At 42.0% G+C, this 23490-nt stretch overlaps 1 protein-coding gene across 1 annotated transcript in view; it reads left to right on the top strand.

Moving 5' to 3' along the window:
- Window positions 1-22948, top strand: part of FAT4 (FAT atypical cadherin 4) — a 149796-nt gene extending 126848 nt beyond the window's left edge. Inside the window, exons 10-17 of the mRNA XM_063336202.1 lie at window positions 217-321; window positions 2172-2479; window positions 6316-6401; window positions 7795-7974; window positions 8833-8957; window positions 10215-10432; window positions 14974-15235; window positions 19509-22948. Coding sequence (XP_063192272.1) covers window positions 217-321; window positions 2172-2479; window positions 6316-6401; window positions 7795-7974; window positions 8833-8957; window positions 10215-10432; window positions 14974-15235; window positions 19509-21382 — 3158 coding nt within the window. The 3' untranslated portion in view covers window positions 21383-22948. The remainder of the gene's footprint in view (window positions 1-216; window positions 322-2171; window positions 2480-6315; window positions 6402-7794; window positions 7975-8832; window positions 8958-10214; window positions 10433-14973; window positions 15236-19508) is intronic.
- The last annotated feature ends 542 nt before the right edge of the window (window positions 22949-23490 follow it).

The raw sequence follows: 23490 nt of genomic DNA, 5'->3' as shown, positions 1-23490 counted from the left end.
GCACTGCGTATTATGCCGGTGTCAGGGCTGGGAGCAGCCCAGCATCGTGTCCGTGTTTCCTCTCTCCATCCCATGGCCGCAACTTGTCCCTGGCACCCTCCTTCCTGGCCATGCATTCAGCATCGGTTCGTAAGCTCGTTACCTAATTACCAGCCTGACTTTCCTGTTGACCTGAATACTCTGACCTGGAAATTGCATTTTATTCTCTCATTGCAGGGAGAACGTGCGACTCCGCTGTCAATTACTGTGAGTGCAACCCCTGTTTCAACGGTGGGTCCTGCCAAAGCGGGGTGGAGGGGTATTTCTGCCACTGCCCCTTCGGTGAGTACGCCCTGCCTCTGCCCTGCTTCACCTTAACCTTTCCCTACTCCCTTATTTTTACCTATATAAAACCGATGGGTGTGTATATGGATCCCGGTCCGTGGGCAGGTGTTGGTCACCCCCTATCCCCGTCCTCTCCATTTTTCCCTGATTGTGAGATACTTGTGCCAGCATGGCAGGAGATGGAAGCACGTGGCAGCGGTGGGGGGTCACGGTAGCTGCTGGTGCGGGTACACCGAGGGCTCTGAGCAGTCACAGAATCACAGAATGGTTTGGGTTGGAAGGGACCTTAAAGACCATCCAATTCCAACGCCCTGCCCTGGGCAGGGACACCTCCCACTAGACCAGGTTGCTCAAAGCCCCATCCAGCCTGGCCTTGAACACCTCCAGGGATGGGGCAGCCACAGCTTCCCTGGGCAACCTGTTCCAGTCCTTGCTCTCCAGCTCTAAATTCCATCAGTATTCTTGCATCCCATGCACTCACAAAGCACAAGGAAGTCAGCATAATGTTAAACTAGGAAAAGGGACTTTGGGATGATACTGAGAGGAGAGGGCTTGGTTTTCTTTTGAGAAGTTTGCATAATTTGTCAAAATATCTGTAAGGCAAGAAATAGCGAGCACCTTCATTTTTCTGCAAGTGAGGAGCACAACATTAGATATTGGCACTTTTATATTTAGTACATTTAATGGCCTGACTGAATCAAAACAGCTTTGTTAAGCCCACACCAGTACTTGTCCATTCAATTTATTATATATTAGTGAAGTTCTGACTTCCCAAACCAGAGTACAATTCCGAGAAGCAGAGAAGCATATTGTACTGCCAAAATAGTTTAATAATTATTAGAATTTAATTATCCCATATTTGGTTTGTGGAATGAACCCAATAAAGACATAAAGCAGCACAGATATTTCAAGATATCACGATACAATTGCAGCAAGATTGGTTCTGAACGCAGGTTAATCCAGAATTGTCATTGTTCATATAGAAAAGCATTAAAAGTAAATGCAACAGATTAATCAAAAACCACATAAACATCTACAGTGTTTTAAGGCTACTGAAAACCGTCATGCAAAAATAAGGTTCTCAATACACATTTGTAACTACCTCTGAATACGGTTTTCTGCTAACATGTGGATTAAGTTCTTTATTCTGTTTTATTTCCTTCGTTTTATGTTTCCTCAGAGTTTATTCATTTCCTATATAGTCATAGTCAGTTGTAAATGTAACTAATATTCATAAATTGAGTAAGTTTTTTCTCATTGTCGCTGCAGTAAAAGAAAGTCAAGGGAAATTATGTGACACGAATCTGAAAATAAATATGTAGGATACAGCGAAATATTCAGAACAATAAAAATACTGAGAAGGCATAATGTTTTAATCACATATATGTTTATATCATAAGGACGAAAAATGAACTACTGATTGAGAAACAGTTCAGATAACAACTATAAAGAGAAAAATAAGCTGAAGTTAGAAATTTATTTCCATAGCTGGATTAACAAATGCCTGATGATAATTAACAGCCATATTTGACATCGCTGTCAAACTCGCTGTTTTTTTTGTTTTCTAAAGAAACCATAGAGCTCACTGAAATGTGCTTTGTTTTTCACTAGACGTAACTGTCATTTGTAACTCAGTTTTTAAGTTGAAATATGTATACTTCCAACACCCACCTGTGGGTAATAAGATTCTTCTGTTCAAGCGGCATATTTTTAATCATACAGTAGAGGTTTTTTAAAGATCCTGCATATCATAGCCGTATCTAGAGCACATCAGTACTTTGTTTCGGGGGGAAGGCAGAGTAGGGAAAAAATGTCTCCGATACCAGATTTTACTTTTCATTTTGCAGGTGTTTTTGGGAATCATTGTGAACTGAACAGTTACGGATTTGAAGAGCTGTCGTATATGGAGTTTCCCAGCATGGATCCAAACAATAATTACATCTATATCAAGTTTGCCACGATAAAAAGACATGCCTTAATGTTGTATAACTACGATAACCAGACCGGAGAGCGGGCAGAATTTCTAGCTCTGGAAATAGCAGAAGAAAGGCTGAGATTCTCCTACAATCTCGGCAGTGGCACGTACAAGCTTACCACAACTAAGAAGGTGTCCGATGGACAATTTCACACAGTTATTGCCCGGAGGGCTGGCATGGTAAGAAATGCTAAAATGAGAATTTAAGACAAGTTCAGCCAAGGCACTTTGGCTTCCACATGAACTCGGAGGAACGTAAAATTAGTAACGTTGGGTTCGCTAGCAGAACCTCCAATTTTGGAAAGAAACCCTCCCTCATTTCTCTCTTACTCCAACTGACTCAAAGACCTATAATGCTTTGTTTAGTATGGTGATGATAAAGAATAATTAAAAAAACATGTGCAAGGCCCTGTGCTCTAAATGTGAAAAATGAGAACCAGGAATAATTAATGAAGTAAATTACTACACATGAGGCTAGCTAACTGATGCAGATTACAGGGATGATTATCAGGGAAGGCTAATTGACCACAGTAACTACAAAAACCCTCAAAATAATTTTTCTCAACATTTGGAAAATAGAATTCCTGGCGTCCCTGACCTCCTTGAGCTAGTTCAGAGGTTTTACCGATCTCATCAGACTGGGAGCCTGTTTTTCCTCTGTAGCATATATGTGAAAATTTCAAAGGTGCTACATTGAGAGGGATTTTTGTGGGGGGAGGAGGGGAGTTGGTTTTTTTTTTTGTCCCCCAGAAGGCATCCGAGGGGAGGAATTCTGCCAAAAACTGGACTGGGACAACTGATTGCCATATGCCTGGTACTCTGACCCCTCTCCTGCCTTCGTTTTTGCTTCCAGTAAATGTTTTCTATTCCTCTTCTCTCATTTTTTAATAATATTTCCAAAGCAGAACATAAACCAAATGCTCTTTGAGTTCAAGCCAAGCTTTTTGACTCCACAGTGTTTGAGTTAGAAATGAAACCAAATCCATTTGCCCATCCATAATCAGTAACTCTTGCCCAACAGTTCCCTTCTCAGGCAGAAATGGCCAGCATACGTGGAATCCCATATTCTTCCCATGTTTGCAATGAAAGTCATATAAGAATAATATATGGTTGGGGCTCCACGTTTTGTTTTATATATTTCAAGACAGAAGTGATGTAGGGAATACAAGAATAAACTGTTCTACCCAGTGTGGCTCCCACTCAGTCCCTAAATGGTGCTTTTTTTCTTCTCTCTTGGAAAGTCTTGAGCCTGAAAATTGCATTTCAGTTGCATAGTACAAGACCCGATTCCTCCATTTATTGAAGGGGGGGATGGTGTAGTCTTCAGCTGGATTTGCAAATCCAATTGACGTGTGTTTGTAGGAGTTACATATCCAAATAAGATGAAGGATAACTGTGATGTTGAGTAAAGACTTTTCTTTTAACATGCCGTACTATCAGTTACTTAATAATTTGCATCGCAGCTTCCAAATGGTAAAGCCCAAAGGTCCACCTAAATCATGAAAGGCATCAGGTTCCCATTTTAGCAACTAAATTAGCTTGATTTTTCTATCAATCAGTAATATTCAAATGGCGAAGTGTGGGAGCACACATTAAAAATTGAAACAAATACACTTAAGAAAAAAATACAGCAGGAGAACGTTTTACTTGTAGATACGCCAAAGGGCTGGACTACAGAAGAAGAGATAACAAAAAGGACTATTTACAGAACATTTCAGTTATGAATGCTTCAGGCTGAAAGCGAGCATTTAAGACAACCTCTACCTTTGTGTGATATTTTTTTTTTTTTTTAATGGTCAAACCTTCTCAGTATTTTGTCAGCTGTTTACAAACACGGTTATGTGAAAAGAATCGCCTTTGTCTTAGATATTTCTGCTGCAGGAAAAATGTCTCCCAGGTGTCCCAAACTGTATAAAATAGCCCCCCTTCAGGATTCCAAATCTGTCATTTCCTACAGCACAGTGGGATTTTATCGGAAACTGGTAAAATCATTAAGTTGTCAGTCCTGAGCTATTGCAGAGTGACAGGATAGAAAGTCTCATAATGCAGCAAGGTAACCGTAGAGTAATGCTTAAGTAACAAGCAGGAACATTTGACTAACATTAGAAAATAAATTGTACGAACTCCGGTCCAAGTAAAATATATTCTCAAATATCAGCCCTTCAGCTGGGGTTGTAGCTTGGCTTTCACAGCGCATAGCGATGTGAGTTAGGGAGATTACGCTGATTGAGCTAAGAACAAAAAACTCATTTCATTTATTTTTTGTTGTTGATATTCCGAAGGAAAATATGTATGCGTGTGATGGCATACAGACCAGCCAGCTTATTATTCTTTCTATGAATTGTTTCATTTATACAGGGCTATAATCTGCTTTGGAACTGCAGACTGGCGTTTCTCGGGAGAAGCAGTTCACTCATTATGTATGGAAAGAAATTCAAGATAAGCTTTCATTAAAAAGAGCAAATTGAACAATTCAGGCGTACTGTAGGGCATGATTTAGGGCTAAGAGCTATGAATTTACTTGGTCAATACAATGCGTCAGCTCCCAGTATGTGTTTGGAAATAGCACGGACAATCTGTGGGGATTTCAGCGGGACGTTGTTAGTGAACGTAGTTGCAGGCAGGAAAAAAAGCCATTGCGGAGTAATGACGTACTGAGAGCTGTTGCTGTTTGCGCAGCTCCTGTAATCTAAATCAAAATGCAAAGCAAGGCATTTTAAAAAGTGGCGTTTGATTTAGATTTGCCGTAAAACTGTGCCACACGTTTAGTTGAAACATGAGAAGCTGATATGTACAATTTGGCGATTATGTTTATTTTTCTGAAAATTTGTTTTAAGGGATAACTAAACTTCAGGGTTGGTTTGTATTTTTTTTTTTTTTTTTGCAGCGCATCTGTTATTAATAAATCACTGTGGGGAAAATTCTTTGCTAAATAAGGAGTAAAATAAAAACTCCTTTTTAAATCAGCAGGAATTATTTCATGATTTCAGTGAAAGCTTTGGTGAGACTTTCAGAGATTACAAATAGAAGTGCCAAGATTCCCTTTAGTGTAAATGACTGAGATGGGTAATGAGGCAACCCCGTTGTCTGGGGCTTGATGGCTTGGAGGTAATAATAAAGAGGAAGATGCCTGGTAAAATAAAGAGGTGATGCCTGGTACTTCTCTTGGTCTCATCAGCTTGGTCCCGCTGTAGGTAATCCACATGTTTTACCATGATCAACATGGGGCAAACATCCCTAATGACTCATCAGGCTCAGGGTTGCCTTAATCAGGTCCACTTGGTTACTCTTTGAGTATTATTGAGTGTTTGGTTATTATTTTTAACTAGTAATCTCAGTGTTTGTACTCCCAGCTTTTGTAACATGCTTTTCATCAAGTTTAAGTAATACGTTTAATGTCACGGTCAAGACCCTAAAGGAATGAATGTCCTTTGTGTTTGGAGGGAGCAGCTCTCCGTTCAGATCAAGAGTAGGATACAGTATGAGCCAAAATAACTGCAGTTTCAAGGAGTAAAGCAAACAAACATGAAAGAAACCCTACCCAAATGTGAAAACTCTGTGTTTAACTAATTCTCTGTGTGAAACAGTCAATTAGCTCACTCTCTTTTAGTATCCACATCCTGGTGTTCACTATGTTGTTGCAGAATGTAGTTGATCGGTGGCTCTGAACAATCCTGCGATCACGCGTGACATGTATAAGTGGTCCATTCTATCCAAGTCATAGAATCATAGAATGATTTAGGTTGGCCAGGGACCTTAAAGATCACCTAGTTCCAACCCCCTGCCCTGGGCAGGGACCCCTCCCACTAGATCAGGTTGCTCAAAGCCTCATCCAGCCTGGCCTTGAACACCTCCGGGGATGGGGCAGCCACAGGTTCTCTGGGCAACCTGTGCCAGTGTCTCACCACCCTCACAGTAAAATCCTTGATATAATAATGTTGAATCATAAATATTTAATGTGGTTGGAGACTACAGCCTTGTAATATTCAGCATGTTTGTGTGTGTGGCTTTTGCAGGCAGCATCACTGACGGTGGATTCCTGCTCTGAGGATCAGGAGCCAGGCTACTGCACTGTTAGCAATGTTGCTGTTTCTACCGACTGGTAAATAATTCTTCATTTTGTGGGCATTTTTTTTTTTTTTGAGTAAAATGAAAATCACCCTCTAAAGCCAGAGAAATTTGGAGTAATGATTACATGCCCGAAGCCCAGCCTCAAGCAAGGGGTAGATACCTCAGCTGCACTCCTTCAGCGGCATGCAAAGGCAAGGCTCCAAAGTGACATTTTCTCCCACCTATGCAGAAGCAAGCTAAATTTTCTACATGCTAACTCAGGCTACAATTCTGCATGGAGTTTATTCATGACAAGGAGTTCACTCAGAAGTCCTCAATTCTTGACTCCGTCTCTGTCCTCAGCCTTTGGGGCCGCATAAGAAATGTTCGGCCATGGGTAGTCCACACTGTGGTGTAAACGGGGATAAGATTTATTGCCTAACAGTATGAGATTTCACATCATAATCTAGACAATGTTAACAAATCAGAATATCAGACACAGTAATACACAAATGTATTTGTTATAATCAACTGGCCCTTAAGTACACAGCACTACTCTTTGACACTTTGAAGTTCTACCACATTTAGTGCTACAAATCTTTAGGAAAGCCTCCTCCACTTTTGCACTTTGAATCATATCTATTTTGCCAAAACCAGGCTCAGACTCAAAATGCTATTGCTCTAGCAGCACCTATATTTCACGCCAGGGTTCAGTTTTGGGCTTTGGTTTGGAGTCTTCCATTTATTTATTTAAGCTGCACCTTTCATAGCTCATAAAGGTGTAAGAAATACCTCATTACTGCTTTCTTAAAAAAAAAAAAAAAAAGATTAATTACTTTGATATTGTTTTGGGTAATTTCCAGATGTCATCTTTTATGGTTTGCATTTCTTAAACATTAGCCACTACAGAAAGCAAACCTTATTTATTGTGTTTACCATAACTAACTCAGAAGCCTTTCTGTCACATCTTTAGATCCTCTTTGGAGATAAGAATAGCTTTAATCCAAATCACTTTAGCTAATTTCTTATAATAATCACAGTCATATTTCCTGTCACACATGGTTTCCCCACTAGCAAAGCTGTTATAGCTTTGTAAAATAATGAATCCATCTTCCATCTATTTAAATATCATCTACAATTTAAACGATAATTGAGTAAAAAAAACCTTATTCATTATGATTTCAAGCATACTGCTCAGTCAAGTGAATAGAAATTTTGACATGCAGTAACTTGAGCACGAATTTAGAGTTATAGCCATTATAACTGTTAGTTCAAGTGCTATTGATGTCTCTGTCTCCCCGATCTCTCTGTCTCCCCTTCTAAATGTAAAATATGAATTTTGGAAGAGGAATTTCAGCCGCAGACCGTAGCTGATGGTTACAGTTCCTGTGTCGTCATTGCTATCTTAATATCTGATGCAGATTATTTTTCTGACTCCCTTATAGGACTCTTGATGTACAACCAAATCGAGTTACTGTTGGTGGTATCAGGTCTATAGAGCCCATCCTTCAAAGGAGAGGACAGGTGGAAAGCCATGATTTTGTGGGCTGTATAATGGAGTTTGCAGTCAACGGACGTCCCCTGGAGCCCAGCCAGGCTTTGGCAGCTCAAGGAATCTTAGATCAGTACGTCTGCTATATATGGTATCGAATGGACCGCGTTTACAATAAAGGAAGCCGTCGTGGAAGTCAGATGCTACTCCATTCAGACACCCTTAGATATTTCTTGTAAAGAAATGACTGTAGAATTTTCTGTAAAGTGTGAAAGATGTAGGAAGAAAGTGAATTAGGATGAAAGGTTCAGAAAAGATTACAGAGGCTTCAAAAAAGCAGCATCATTAAATTTCTATTGCCAATTATTATTAATGTTGCTTTGCAGGCTGAAATAGAGTAGCCCTGTTATTGGGTTTCTTTATCAATTCCACCTGGGTTTGACTGTACTCATACTGTATGCTAACCCTCTGCTCCCTCTTATTTCTTTTTAATCCACAATGTCTGTTCTATCACTTTGCCTCTTGAGTATCACTGAATTTCCCTCATATCCTCCAAGTGGTCTTTCAGAAATGATGGACTATCTGATTCTATTGGTTTTTTCTGTCTCAGTGTTTGAAGTCACCGTTGTAGCAATTATGTCGGTCTTTCGGCCAAATTTGCTAGCTCACCCTTCTTCTTTCAACCCTCAAGTTTGTGCTGTTTGTTGTGATATGAAGTCTCTGGGGGTCTGCAGCATAAGAAGCACATAAAAGAGTTTCTTCTTCTCTTGCGTAACAGATAATGGGAGTTTCATTCTCTGTGAATTCCTTTCTCTTTCGTAAGACTGTTAACTTGATGCTGAAAATTGGGATCTGTTTAGAAACATGAGCTGTCTATGGAGAAGAACGTCTCCATTTTTGCGTTTTGGGGGGGAAAGGATGCTTCCCAGCACATTTTCTCTGCTTATTTGTGCTTATGTTCTTCAGCATCTGCTTTCCTGATTTGTTTCAGGTGTCCCAGACTGGAAGGCGCATGCACGACCAGCCCCTGCCAACATGGTGGCACCTGTGTTGACCACTGGTCGTGGCAGCAGTGTCACTGCAGAGATGGACTGACAGGAAAGCACTGTGAAAAATGTATGGAGAAGGTTTTACTGTCTTTCTTGTTAATCATAGAATGGTTTGGGTTGGAAGGGACCTTAAAGATCATCTAGTTCCAACCCCCTGCCATGGGCAGGGACACCTCCCACTAGACGAGGCTGCTCAAAGCCCCATCCAGCCTGGCCTTGAATGTACACCTAGCTATGGTTTAACTAAATGCCATTAAGAGTTTCTTTTCAGGGGCATGGGATAATGAATTTTATAAAATAATGAAAACAAGCAGCATGCTTGCATCTTAAATAATTTTGAAGGAAAAGTCCACAGTGGACCGTTGTCCTTTCATGAGCTAAAAATAGCAACAGGCTACATATATCATGTTTTCTGGTCTGTATATCACATTTCGGGTATCTTGCACTCATTAAAAACTACTGCTTCCCAATAACGTATAATCAGTAACTAAAATAAAGCTATCCCAAAGGAGGGATTTGTCTGCTATGGGGAGGTAAGAGGGTAAGGGAAAGCCTTTCCCTTCACATAAAAGTTGTGTGCACGTCCTTATGGCTTTTCCGAACTGTAGGCCTTTTTATCAAATGGTCATCAGATTATATGCAAGAAAATACGGTAAATGTAAATAGAAACAAGCCATTTATGCTCTGGGGTTATTAACTCGCATATGGATAGCTCTGTAAATCAATACGGGATTGTCTAGGAGAACAAAGTGATTTATTTCCATGTAGTTATAGTATAATGACTGGGCTTTGTTTTCTTACATGTCCCATTATTGTTTAGCTGATTTATATGCTTTTATTACACCGGTTTACAAAAGAATTTAGCCATAATTTTAACAGCATTTGGTAGCCAATGCTCTGCCGTTTTTATTCTTTTTTTTATGCCATAACAAATAGAAAGTCATTATCTCTGCCCTGAAGAGCTTAGAGTTGAATATATCATGAAGCCCTGCTTGCAGTAATGGAAACAGTAACATCCCTGGGAAGGAATTACAGTTCCGAGAGCCAAATTTTTTTCCCTACTCCCTCACTTGTTCCCTGGCGAGTTTTAATTTACTATTGACTGATAGCAGCAGTAAATTACTAGCACACTCCCACTCTCAAACACACATTCTGGTTGAAGCCAAAGGAATCGAGGGGCTGAAATTGCCGTTCGCTCCTGCTCTCCCCCCTGACCTGCTCTGAACTCAGTCTCTGCTCCGAGAGAAACTGGTGGTTATTAGGCAGGTGATCTCTGTAGCTCTAACGAGCTGTGTACTCACAACTTCCCCCGTCCTTGTCCCAGATATTACTGCCGACACTGCCTTATCGCTGGAAGGCAAAGGACGACTCGACTACCACATGAGCCCCAACAAGAAGCGAGAGTACATGATGAGACAGGGCACTCGAGGCGCCGGCCCGGGACCCCCGAACGCGGAGCGCTTGGAAGTGAAGTTCAGGACAAGAAGCGAGAACGGCGTTTTAGTTCACGTCCAGGAAAGCAGCAACTTTACTACTGTGAAGGTAAGATTACAGCTAACGCCGAGTTTGATTTGATTGGACTGCCTCATGCATGGTGATCAAAATCACATTTTTCCATTACTCTTGCTGTTTCCTTTATAAAATATTAGGTCTTTAACTGAGGCTAGGCACTGCTCCAGTATCATTCGTCTTCTCAACAATTCCCTCGCTATTTGCCAAGGTATCAGAAGATCTTGATGGTTTTGTATCTAATCAGTTTTGTCTAGACTCCAAATAGTGACTGTTTTAAAGCAGCAAGAACAGCGCTCATTGCCATATTGTTATCGTCATGAAGTTACACTCTACAGAACAAATTGTTTCGTTATTGGCCTTTTATCTTCTGATTTTTCGGGCCTCGAACCCAGACCCTCCTTAAGATAGCAAACAATTGCCAAAAAGTTTTCATTAATTCCTACTAACACGGCTCGTGCTTATCAAACTAGGAAGTGAGGGACCACTTGAACTCATGAGCTTACCCATAGACCAGTGTCAATATCAAGTTATTTTGAGATACGTAGCTGAATTAATACTTCAAATGGCATTTGGGTTTTTCCCCAAAGAGTTTATTGCTGCAGAAGTTACCTTTCTCAAGAGAAAGTGGTGGTTCAGTTCCTGGCTATGACTCAGTCCATTTGCTCATAACTCTAAATGAGTACAGCAGTGATGTTGGCAAGCGCCTTTATTGGGTTGGTGTAAGCTCCAAGTTTCCTTGGCTGCTGTAAGGCTTTCCAAGTTTTTTTCCCTGACTTTTAAAGAAACTCATACAGAAATTCACACTTTCTAAGCTTCAGCCCCATGGATATTCTCCACCTGCCTGGTCAGGGGTACAGAGCTTTCCTGACACACCGGCTACGTTTAAGAAGCAAGTCTGTTTTACTTCCCTGGTGTACTCTTTTACCGCATCATTTGATAGGAAGTTTCTGCCTCAGTCATATTAGCAGATAAGGTCTCATTATTTTTGAGTTCTGGAGAGAAGAAAATAAATACTACCTTTTTCTCCCTGGTAGAATTTGCTAGGTCAGCTCTATGAGCATTATTAAAAAAAAAAAAAAAGAGTTGTCTTTCCTGGCTCAAAGCACTAGTGGTGTGTTTATGCAAACACTCTTATTATTGTTAATATTGGTGAAGTTATACAAGCAAGCAGAGGGTGTCAAGTCCCAGACCCAGCTGTGCGAGGGCAAAGAGCAGAGGTTTGCCTAGTAACAGATGCAGCAGTCTGAGGAAGGAGAGGTAACATCACTGTACTGTTGATTGCCGAAAAGTTCCCAGATGATGCTGGTTACTAAAACTGTAGTTCTGCGCCACCGCTCGTATCTGGAGAAGGCATCACGATGAGCACTTCTCTCGGTGGTGGCCCAAGATGTCAGTGAAGATGCCTAACCCACACGTAGGTCTCCCTGGCATCTCAGTCCACACCTGGTGCAGAAGACGAGCTTTAGGAACTTCTGTGTACAACTCTCTTGTCAGTCTTCAAAACAGACAATTTTATAACTTGACTGTTAAGTCTTTTAATATGCTTGTTATCCAAAGTGTAAGTATTCAGAGAAAAACTGCCACGTGTTTTTTAATATTAAACTGTGCTGGGGAAAATGTACAAGTCCTGTGGCTACCTCCATGCCTCCACATTTTTCCTCTTACAGTTAACTGGTTTTGGTGTAGCAGGAATTGGGGTAAAATTAAAGAAATGGTAATAAACCAAACCCACTGAGGCTGTGAGCAGCTGATTCACTAAATGATGGATGTAAACTCCCCACAAAGAACCCAGGAGAGGCCTTTACGATATAAAGGGATCCTTAATCCAGGAAAGATACAAAAACTAGCAGATTAAATTAAACAATGGTCAAGATCAGATGGAAGATGCCCCGCCCTGCCCCCCCCAACACACAAAAAGGAAGAGGGTAGGGGATTCCTTATTAGTAAAGTTTTTTGTCACAGCCTATTTTCCTACAAATAATAGAGGTTGCAACTAATCCAATTAGAAGTAATAGGATGAATACAGCAGTTTAAAGGTGAAATGACCTAACACACGCACATGTTCAGGGTGGTGAGGCGCTGGCACAGGTTGCCCAGAGAAGCTGTGGCTGCCCCATCCCTGGAGGTGTTCAAGGCCAGGCTGGATGGGGCTTTGAGCAGCCTGGTCCGGTGGGAGGTGTCCCTGCCCAGGGCAGGGGGGATCCCTTCCCACCCAAACCATTCTGTGATTCTATGCATATGTTGAGTTGCAGGAATAAATCAGAACATAACTCATTTAAATGATGTCTCATCCAGTAGGCCATAAATCTGTACAGGCTAGAACTCAGATTTAAGACAAATAAGAAGCAATTTGTTCAGTAAAGGAGACTTTGAATGTTAGTAAAGTTGAATCATTCTTGTAGTTAGGAGTATGTTTGATTTAGTGGTTCATTCTTTTCATTATATTCTAGTTGTCAGTTGCTCTGCCATTTAAATAAAACCCAGAAATGGGTGTTACTCAGTACTGTCAGCATCAGCATTTGTTTCAAATTTAGAAATATGTTGTGCTTTAAGGAACCAAGATGAATATTCCTTATTTTTTCCTGGTTGAAGAAGTCATGGACTGGTCTTGTCTCTGGAAATTTTATTTTCCAAATGCCACTAGTATATTATTTATGAGTCTGTTACCATTAGTCACATGCAATTTTAAAGAAACAGAAATAGAGCTAGAGAGTCATAAATCAGTATGTAAAATATCAGTTGCTGACAGGTAAATAATTCTACAATTCTCCTCTAATGTGGAATTAAAAGTTACGATTCTGTGCTTAGTCTTCCCGTAAGCTTAGAGGGTATTGTCTGTTATGGTATATTTATTTTCTTTCACAGAAAGACCAAATACTTTCATGGAGTATAAAAGACAAAATAAGACTTACCAAACCAATTGCAGGTTACAGGCATAAACATATGCATATATTCTGCCCACTTAATCTTTTTATAAATACTTTTGATTGTGGCAAATGTTGTTTAATACATTGTAATCAGTCTGTGTGACGGCATTTCCAAATGTGGGATTTTCTTTGGGCTGTGTGATGGTTTAGATGCCACCTGTGTTTGCCGGTAATAAAAGCATCCTCTCTCTGAGGGGCAGCTTTATCAAAGACTCCCTCAAACAATACATTCTCAAATAGTCCAAATTATTGCACTTATAAATGAAGTGCGTGCACGTATTAACCATTGTATTTCTTGATCCAAATGGAATACGTGCTAGATACATCCAGTTCAGGCTGCTGCCAAGGCATGAGCGTGGCCTTACAGCCATATTAAAGCTGATCTGTATGAACAAAGTCCTCAGCTTGCATCGCTGAAGAAGTAAATCCAGAGCATTTAAGTTTCTGGAAACGAGAGCAGCATTCTTGTAGCCGGTGTGTCACCTCGCAGTTCTTCCCACGTGAACGTGATTTTTCCTGGAACAAAGCACGCGAGGCTTAGAGTGCTTCCAACAAACCTGGGCTGTGGGCGTGCGCGTCCTGCACGCTTGTCTTCCGGAGCACGGACCGACTGAGCCGCAGCGAGGAACACGTGAGGGAAAACAGTCCTCTTATTTAACATGTACGACCAAAGGGGCAGAGGATGGAAGGAAATTTGCGACAAGTCTCAAAGCCACCCTGTGTGTGAGCTGTACACAGCTCCGCACGCCCCTAGGACCTCATCTGATGGACCCAATTCCTGCAATATTTGAGAAGCTGGAAGGTTTGGATGTTGGGTTTTGGGGTTTTTTTTAAACTCCTATTTCTTAAGTGCAAATTTCTTAAGTTTGCACTGATCTCATTTTGGGATCATTTAATATCGGGCTAGGAAGAGATTTGAAATTCTTCATCTCATGATTCAGTAGAATTGCGAGGTGTCATTCCTAGAGGAAAAGCCAAAAAATTTTTAATGGAATTTAATAGTGCCTTTTTTTTTTTTCCTAACAGCTCACAAGTTTAAAAGCGGTTTGCTCAAGTAAGCACCGTTTGAAAATTCACACGCTTTGCAACTCTTCGCCAAAGTCTCTAAAATACAACTATTTCTCTGCAAAATGCAAATTAGAAGCAAAACCAGATAGGAAATGGGAATCTTGTCCAAGTCCTGCCATGCTGTATATATTCCCACTGTGTCGTAATGAAAACTGGATGCAAGTTTTTTGGGCAGGGACAACATCTGTTTACTCTGCAAAGCATTTTCCACGCTTGCATTGAAGAAGGAGGAAGAATCGTTCTTTTATTGGTTAAAATGTTTTTTTCATGTTCATGGCCTGTTGCTGGCCTCTCAAGAGGTTTTTCTTATGAGATTAGCTGGGAAATGAGTGGATGGCAGGTCTTGAGTTTTCTGCAGATGCCATGATGTATTTAATTGCGTCCAAATTTTTAGTAGTAAATAATTAATGCATTTTTAGTACAAAACAATTATTTGGGGAAAAATATACCCAGGCTTCCTATTAGAACCAAAGTTGCTGTAGCTGGACTGAATAGGCATTACGTTGGTTATGTGTGTATAGGAGTGGTTATGCATGTATCATTTTAAAATGATGCATTTTACTTTTTTCTGCTCAGATAAAAGGTGGGAAAGTGCACTATGTATCGGATGCTGGAATTGCTGGGAAAGTGGAAAGAAATATCCCAGAAGTGTACGCGGCGGATGGTCAGTGGCATTCGGTGCTCATTGAGAAGAACGGGTCCGCTACTATCCTGTCGGTCGACAGGACTCACAGCCGAGACATCCTCCATGCCACACAAGACTTTGGTGGACTAAATGTTCTTACAATTTCTTTGGGAGGTATCCCATCAAGCCAACCTTTCAAGAGCACAGTTGCAGGTAATTTTTTATTATTTTTTTCTTAATCTATTGCACATAAGCAGATTTGAGCAGACAAAGGGTCTCTATTTGCTTAAAGGTTACAGAATGCACTGTAATTCTTTGTTAGTAACTAATACACTTCCGTACTTTGCCAGGAAAACTGCGAATTAAGTGAGTAAGGATTGCAGGCTTTGTTCCTTCAATACACGCTGCAGCCTTGTTGTTTCCAAAAGCAGGCACTCCATCTGCAAGGCTTTTTGGATTTGCTCGTTTGTCTGTAAATCAGTTCTTATAATTTTGTTATGCTAATGGAGAAGAAAGGATCTATTCTTCACCTGGGCCAGAATCTGGAAAATCGAGGCAAATCTTTTACGTGGGCAAAAATGGTAAATGAAAACTTTGTCTCTGTAGGGGTTTGGTAAGTGCTGCAGGATTTAGCCTGTTTTTAATATGATTAAAATATTTTCTGAAACTCCAGCTTCCTCCTGCTTTATCCTGCTGTCAAACGAAGAATAGGATTTATTTCTGAGCAACCAAAACCAAGGACAATAAGGAACCACCCTCTGACTGAAATCTAGTTGTTAAGAAGTAAATCAGTCTCCCATAAGAGTTAAAGCAACTGTCTTAGACCCTGGCAAAAGAAGCAGATAACATATATTTGATATCATTCCCCCAGTGATAAGTAAGGATGGAAGTGATTTTTAGCTACAAACTGTGAGATACTCCAGACAATGCAGCCGTAGGTTTCACAGAGTTTTTATATTGAAGAATCTTCCTGCCTTCAAGAACTGCGACCAGATAAAGGCTCTTTGAGCGGAGCAAATTCACACCTCACATTTGTGTATTGTGGATTTGTATGAAGTCGTATGAAAGCTCTGCTTACCTTTACCATTTTTACATGTATGTTTTATGAGCAGTGTATGCATGGAAAAATCTGAGGCTTTTAGGGAAGCTGGAACAAAGAAAATTGAGGACGCTAAAATCTCACCACTGCCTGATGCTGTGGCAGACAAATTAGGAATGTCTGGCTTCCATTAGGAATACACAATCCAAAATCTCTTATTCATATGATTTTATTTTATTTTAATATTGGATTACATTGTGTACGACATACCAAGGATTTACAAGGGGGAGGTATAAAACTCTGCATGAACTCAGAGAGTCGAAAATATCTGCAGGGCTGTTAAAGGCAGACAAAAACATAAGTGGGTGACAATTCCAGGGCTGGTATATCCAATAATATTTTCAAACCCGGGTAGACCTGACAAAATCCCGATCGCTGTTTATCACATCACTGCTGCAAGGGAGCACCAATATGCAGCAAGGTAATCGTCTGTTTTGCTTGGGATCCCACCTGAACCCAAATCCTCAATTTCCTCTTTATTTGGGAATGTAAAAACAGGAGAAAATGAAAATGGAAGTAATGCTGAGAGAAAATACATCTCTTTCAGAATGGAAATAATAGAGAAATAGCACGCTTGCAAACCTGGGAAGGCTCTTTCTTGTCCCTTTGCACCACATGGCTTGCATCCCTCAGTGAAATGTATTTGATGTTGATACCCACTCGTGTTTCATTTCGGACATCAGAGGATGTTCAAATTTTAAAACAACTTACTTCGAAGATTATAAATCTGTATGTATCGCCTCATACAACTTGAGTATATTTGCTATTTCGTGACAGAGTGAATATTCATAAGGTTTATCTCTGTGCTACCTGTTTTTACAGACATTTCCACAGTTATTCACAAAGTTGCCATTCATATAGTGGCTCTTCCATTCCAGCAATATGTTTGCAGAAATCAATCTTTCTCTGACTTGACTAATGCACGGAAAAATTGTTCCCATTTATTCTTTCACCCAAGTGCGATGCTTCAGAACTGAGCAGTGGCACTTTCCTTCTCCTTGATGATTATTTTTAGTGATGATAGCTGATAAATTTGATCGTGAATAATGTCCTCCTGTAAACCTGGCACCACACACGGCATCCCAAGGGCAATCCAGCAGAAATTAAGGAGAAATTAACACGTTTCTTACAGCAACCACTCGTGCACACCAAGAGCATGACTTAGAATCATAGAGTCGTCTAGGTTGGAAGGGACCTTTAAGGTCATCGAGTCCAACCATTAACTTAACACTGCCAAAACCACCACTAAACCATGTCCCTCAGCACCACATCTACCCATCTTTTCAGTACCTCCAGGGAGGTACCTACAAGACAGACAAGACAGACAGACTTACAAACACATCCCTGCGTACCATTTTGCCGCAGCTCCAAGCAGAGGTTGGCATAAGGTTGCACTATCCTAAAACCCTCACAGGAAGGATTAAGTCTGGGGAACGCAGGGAATTATTAGGCTGGCAAAAGGCTGGATTTTCCTGCGAGCTCACACACAACCACCGCACAAAGGCTGGGGATAATCCCATCTCCCAGGGCTCTCTCAGCGCTGAAACTCAGCGTCACCATTGACAGGGTAGCACTACAACTGAACTTGGGGAAGTTTGGAAAAAGGCCACTCGAGATCCAGAGACGTAAAAGTATTGCTGTGATTTTAGGAGACGGCAAGACGGGAGACTTGGCTGAAGAATGACAGGAAACTTCAGCTCAGATCAGGGGAAACTGGAAAGGGCATAAGTAAAGGGGAGTGGAAGCTAATGTATTTTGCTAGCACAGCCAAGCCAGCTGCCCGCAGGTGTCTCTGTGTGGATGATAAGAAGTTCTAGGAATACGGGAAAATTAGGAAACAAAAACATTTAAGCATATTGAATGAAGTCATTAGGAGGAATATTTGTTCAAATTCATTTTAAAGACATTAAATGCTGTTAGAATAGAAGTTTCCCTATGGTAACCATTTGAATTCTTACCTTATTCGCTGAACAATGTTGGAGCCTTTCATTTAGCTTCAGCGAAATGGGTCTATAAATTGAAAATTGAGTCCGTTTAACGATATATTTTTAGAAAATACAATGTTTCTGCAAAATCCAGCCATTTGCTCATTGCTTAGTATTTTGGCAAAATAATTTTGTTTCAAGGGGAAACTACATTATAATAAAGATTTGAGAATATAACCTTCAGACTTCCTTCAATGAGTCTGTCTGTGAGATAAGCATCTGATAAGTATCTGTTTTGCATTGCAAGCCTCAGATCTAATCTGCGCAGTGAGCAGCAGAGTTGAGTCTCAATGTGCGAGCGACCTGGTTTTACCCAAAATGCTTTTTCTCGTTTCATTTTTCCATTATGTTGTTTGCTCGATTTGAACTTTATTCCCAGTCCCCAAGCTTGAGGGAGTTACTTCCCAATCAGACAGTAGTTCCTTCTGCTGTGCAGCCTATAGCATTCTTAAAAGCCAGATCAACATTTCAAAATAACATTTAGGCTTCTGCTTACAATCGCCTATTTTTTCAGATTTAATGAAAGCAATGCGTGTACAAAATGTCTTATAGGCCTTCTAGAAAATGTGTGTTAAATTCAACATCTTAATTGCAGATTTTGGTACATTTTGTTTACTCACCTAAGAAAAATGTCATTGCTTTGAAATCTTAGTGTTGAAGTTAAAAACCGTGGTCTGTTTCTGAATTCTTATTTGGCAGACTTAAAAGAACCAAGATATCTTGGTATAATTTATGTAAGTGTCATGCATGTATCTTCAGAGAAATTATTTAATTACTTTCTTATCTTTAATCTCCATTTCTATGCACAGCTTAGCTGTGAAAATCATTAGTTTTAAAAGGTGCCTTTGTAGAGGTTGTATCAGAAGCTCTAGGCATGACCAGCCTTTACTTAATCTTGTTCTGCTTAAAAGTAGATTTCAGTTCCTATGAACCCTAAAAAATTATCAAAAGGAAAGCTGGAGAGGGGTTTTTTACAAGGGCATGTAGTGATAGGACGAGGGGTAATGGCTTCAAACTGGAAGAGGGCAGATTTAGATTAGATACTAGGAAAACAATTTTCAATATGAGGGTAGTGAGACACTGGCCCAGGCTGGATGGGGCTTTGAGCAACCTGGTCTAGTGGGAGGTGTCCCTGCCCAGGGCAGGGGGGTTGGAACTAGATGGTCTTTAAGGTCCCTTCCAACCCAAACCATTCTATGATTGGGTTTTCTATTTTGTTGCTTCTCTGTTGGTGTTTCCTCTTTCATTTCAAGGGGCAAGAGGCACATCGCAGATCTTGTCATCTGCTGATCCAAAAGGTTTACTCTTTAGTGTGACAGTGATGCTCAGAGTGTCTTTGGCCTCTGTTGACAGAGCATACTAATTTTTCAGGTCCTGATGTGACTCTTGCTTTTCCTCCTAGGCTTTGATGGCTGCATTTCCTACATCAAGTACGGCGGGGAGAGCCTTCCCTTCGCTGGCAAGCACAGCCTCGCCACTCTCTCCAAAACAGACCCCTCGGTGAAGATCGGCTGCCGCGGCCCCAACGTCTGTGCCAGCAGTCCCTGCTGGGGCGAACTGATGTGCATCAACCAGTGGTATGCCTACCAGTGTGTCCCACCAGGCGCCTGTGCCTCCAGCCCCTGCCAGAATGGTGGCAGTTGTGAGCCCGGGGCACACACCGGCTTCACCTGCAGCTGCCCCGAGGCATACGCGGGACGGACGTGTGAGGCGGTGGTGGCATGTCTGGGGGTCTCCTGCGCCCCAGGCCACGAGTGTAGAGCGGGCATCAATGGTGGCCACATCTGCCTCCCGTCCCCACACCCCGCCGAGCTGTCCCTGCCCCTCTGGGCTGTGCCGGCTATCGTGGGGAGCTGCGCAACAGTCCTGGCGCTGCTGGTCCTTAGCCTCATCCTCTGCAACCAGTGCCGAGGAAAGAAGTCGAAAGCCCCGAAAGAGGAGAAGAAAACGAAGGAGAAGAAGAAAAAAGGGAGCGAGAATGTGGCGTTTGATGACCCGGACAACATCCCGCCCTATGGTGACGACATGACGGTCAGGAAGCAGCCCGAAGGGAACCCAAAACCTGATATCATCGAAAGAGAAAACCCGTATCTCATCTATGACGAAACCGACATCCCGCACGCCACGGAGACCATCCCCAGTGCCCCACTGGCTTCTCCTGAGCCCGAGATCGAGCACTACGACATCGACAACGCCAGCAGCATCGCCCCCTCAGACGCTGACATCATCCAGCACTACAAGCAGTTTCGGAGTCACACACCCAAGTTCTCCATCCAGAGGCACAGCCCGCTGGGCTTCGCCCGGCAGTCCCCCATGCCCCTGGGAGCCAGCAGCTTGACCTACCAGCCTGCCTACGGGCAGGGCTTGAGGACATCCTCGTTAAGCCACTCGGCGTGCCCTACTCCCAACCCCCTGTCTCGGCACAGCCCCGCACCCTTCTCCAAATCATCGACGTTCTACAGGCACAGTCCGGCGAGGGAGCTGCACCTCGCCATAAGGGAAGGGAGCCCGCTGGAGATGCACAACGATGTCTGCCAGCCCGGCATTTTTAACTACGCCACTCGGCTGGGGAGGAGAAGTAAGAGTCCACAGACCATGGCAAGCCATGGTTCCCGACCAGGAAGCCGCCTGAAGCAGCCCATCGGGCAGATCCCTCTGGAGACTGCTCCTCCGGTGGGGCTGTCCATTGAAGAGGTGGAGAGACTGAACACCCCTCGCCCCAGAAACCCCAGCATCTGCAGCGCAGACCACGGCCGGTCCTCTTCTGAGGAGGACTGCAGAAGGCCTCTGTCCCGGACGAGGAACCCGGCCGATGGTATTCCTGCACCTGAGTCCTCCTCCGACAGCGACTCCCACGAGTCCTTCACCTGCTCGGAGATGGAGTACGACAGGGATAAGCCCATAGCGTACACCTCCAGGATGCCCAAGTTATCCCAGGTCAACGAGTCCGATGCGGATGACGAGGACAACTACGGTGCCAGGCTGAAGCCCCGGCGGTACCCTGGCCGCCGAGGCGAGGGGGGACCGGTGGGGGCACAGGCGACCACCGCCAGCTCCGGGGAGAGCTCCCTGCCCGTGAAACTGGGGCAACAAGCAGGAAGCTTCAACTGGGACAACCTCTTGAACTGGGGCCCGGGCTTTGGGCATTATGTGGATGTTTTCAAAGATTTGGCATCGCTTCCTGAAAAAACAGCAGCAGCAGCAGCGAGTGAAGACAGCAAAGGTGGTACAACGAAGCCTGTTTCCAAGGACGGGGAAGCAGAACAGTATGTATAGGCTTTGTCTCCTGGTATTGCCGCAGTGCGAAACCACGGGGACCGGTCAAACCATTATATGGTTGTAGAAAAGCAAAGGTCAGCATTTGAACCCCAGGCCAGTTTGGTTGGAGGAGACTTTAAAAATAATAACCATTATGCTGCTGAAAGAGACTTAAAACATTTTTAATTTAATTATGCTTGGATGAATTTATTTCTCCTGCATGCATTGTATTTGAAAGCAAGATATTCGGCATGCAGCCTTTGAAAAGGGTTTCCTATTTACCATTGTTTGGTTTGTGATTCTTAAATTAATAATGCTTTGTTCTGAAAATGAACTAATTTTTTTTTTTTTTTGAAATTGTGAAGGATGTGCATATTGTCTCCAGCTACTAACATGTTTTACGATGCAAGAGTATTGAGGATTTAATTTTCCTTAAGAAGTGCATGGAAGGAGGATGGTGAATGAAGGAATTACAGTAGTTAAGGTGTCTCAGAAAACACAGTTACCGTGTCCTGCAGTTGCTCGCATGTAACTTTATGGATGAAATCAGCTTGAATAATTGCTGGCAACAGTGCTGTAAGTCTAATTCCACACAAGAGGTGCTAGAAGCAGCTCAAGCCAGTCAGCACTTTAGGAGTATCTTTTCCTTTTCGGCTTGTTTATTTGTTTGTTTGGGGTTCCCCCCCCTCCCCCCCTTTTTTTTTTGTTTTGTTTGGGTTTTGGTTTTTTTGACAAAGTTGTGTGAGAGCTTCTGAATCTCTACGAAATATTTGGGGATGCTTAACCTTGGTCCCTGCCCACCCCTTTCAGTGCTTCCAGTGGGAGGGAAGAGATTGGCGTTGGTCAGCCCAGCCGGGTATCCTGGATGGGGAGCAGCAGCACGATCGACAGGAGCGAGGGGAAAAAAACAAACCCTCAATTTTTCCACATCTCTTGGCCTCTCGTCTCGGCTGTGCTGCTGCTGCAGCCCCCGCTTCTCCCCAGGTTTCATTTTCCCATCTGTACCACGGAAAGGTAGGAATAACGCTTACTCGCCTACCTCACAGGGGTGTTGTGAGGACTAATCAGTTAACTCGTCTGAAGTGCTTAGACTTTATAAAGCACTATAATAAGTGTTATCATAATTATTATTAAAGCACTGCCTAGCCTTTGTGACCTTGGAGTGACATTTTTTCTGCATTATATGATTTTCTATGGTGGAAACTTTGAAGAGTTATTTATTGTATAGAAAATTACTGCACTCTAGCATTTTGGAGCGGATATGAGGGAAAACTACTTGTAGATTCATTAATGTAGCTTACTGTTTGTCTCAAATTCCCTGAAGTTTTAGGTAAAAGTAGAACCTCACAAAGTCCTTACATCTTCATGCAGATCTGATGAACCTATTGTACTGTGTAAAAACTTCAATTTTTTTTTTTTTTTTTTTACCTAAGCTGTGTTTTTATATCAATATTTTCCTATGCTGAATAGTTTTCTTACTTTCAGGGAAGGTAAGAAAAATACTTTTTTTACATTTGTTACTTATGTAACATACATATTTTTCACATTTTGATAAAATTGTAACATACTGTATGCTTTCTACCTGTAAATGCCAATAATAGAATTAAAATATTTATTTAAAATCTTTAGTGTGTGTTATTGGAAACCTCTCTTCTTTTTCTCTCTCTCTCTCCAATTTCCACTCCTTGATCTTCACTTTTTTACTAGCTTTTTATTCAGAAAATGTGCTTTAAGAAGCAAGGCGACGATGCAAAATTAAGCGTTTGGAGTTCATTCACAGCGAAGGCAGCACTAGTATCACCATGGGAATTAAATTAATCTCTCTGCGGAGGGCAACGCAAGCCCAGTGTGCTTCTTGAAGTCCCACTGAGTCCAGTGGGGTCGTCCCTTTCCAAGGGATGAATTTCACCCAAGGGTGAGAGAAGCGTTCAGCGTCTTTCATGAGTGCCCTTGATCCAAAACCAGCAGGCTTCACCAGGAGAAGAGATGGTATTGTGATGATGTTGAGCCTCAGATAATGCCAAAAAAAGTACCAAATCTATTTTCAGATTCCTAATAACATAGTAAAACTATTTTAGTCCTTAGGGGTTCATTAGTAGCAACTGGTTTTGCATCTGTTAACCAAG

This window comes from Chroicocephalus ridibundus, chromosome 5 (assembly GCF_963924245.1).
Source record: "Chroicocephalus ridibundus chromosome 5, bChrRid1.1, whole genome shotgun sequence".
Classification (NCBI taxonomy): Eukaryota; Metazoa; Chordata; class Aves; order Charadriiformes; family Laridae; genus Chroicocephalus; species Chroicocephalus ridibundus.
This window is presented reverse-complemented; position numbering and strand designations above follow the sequence as displayed.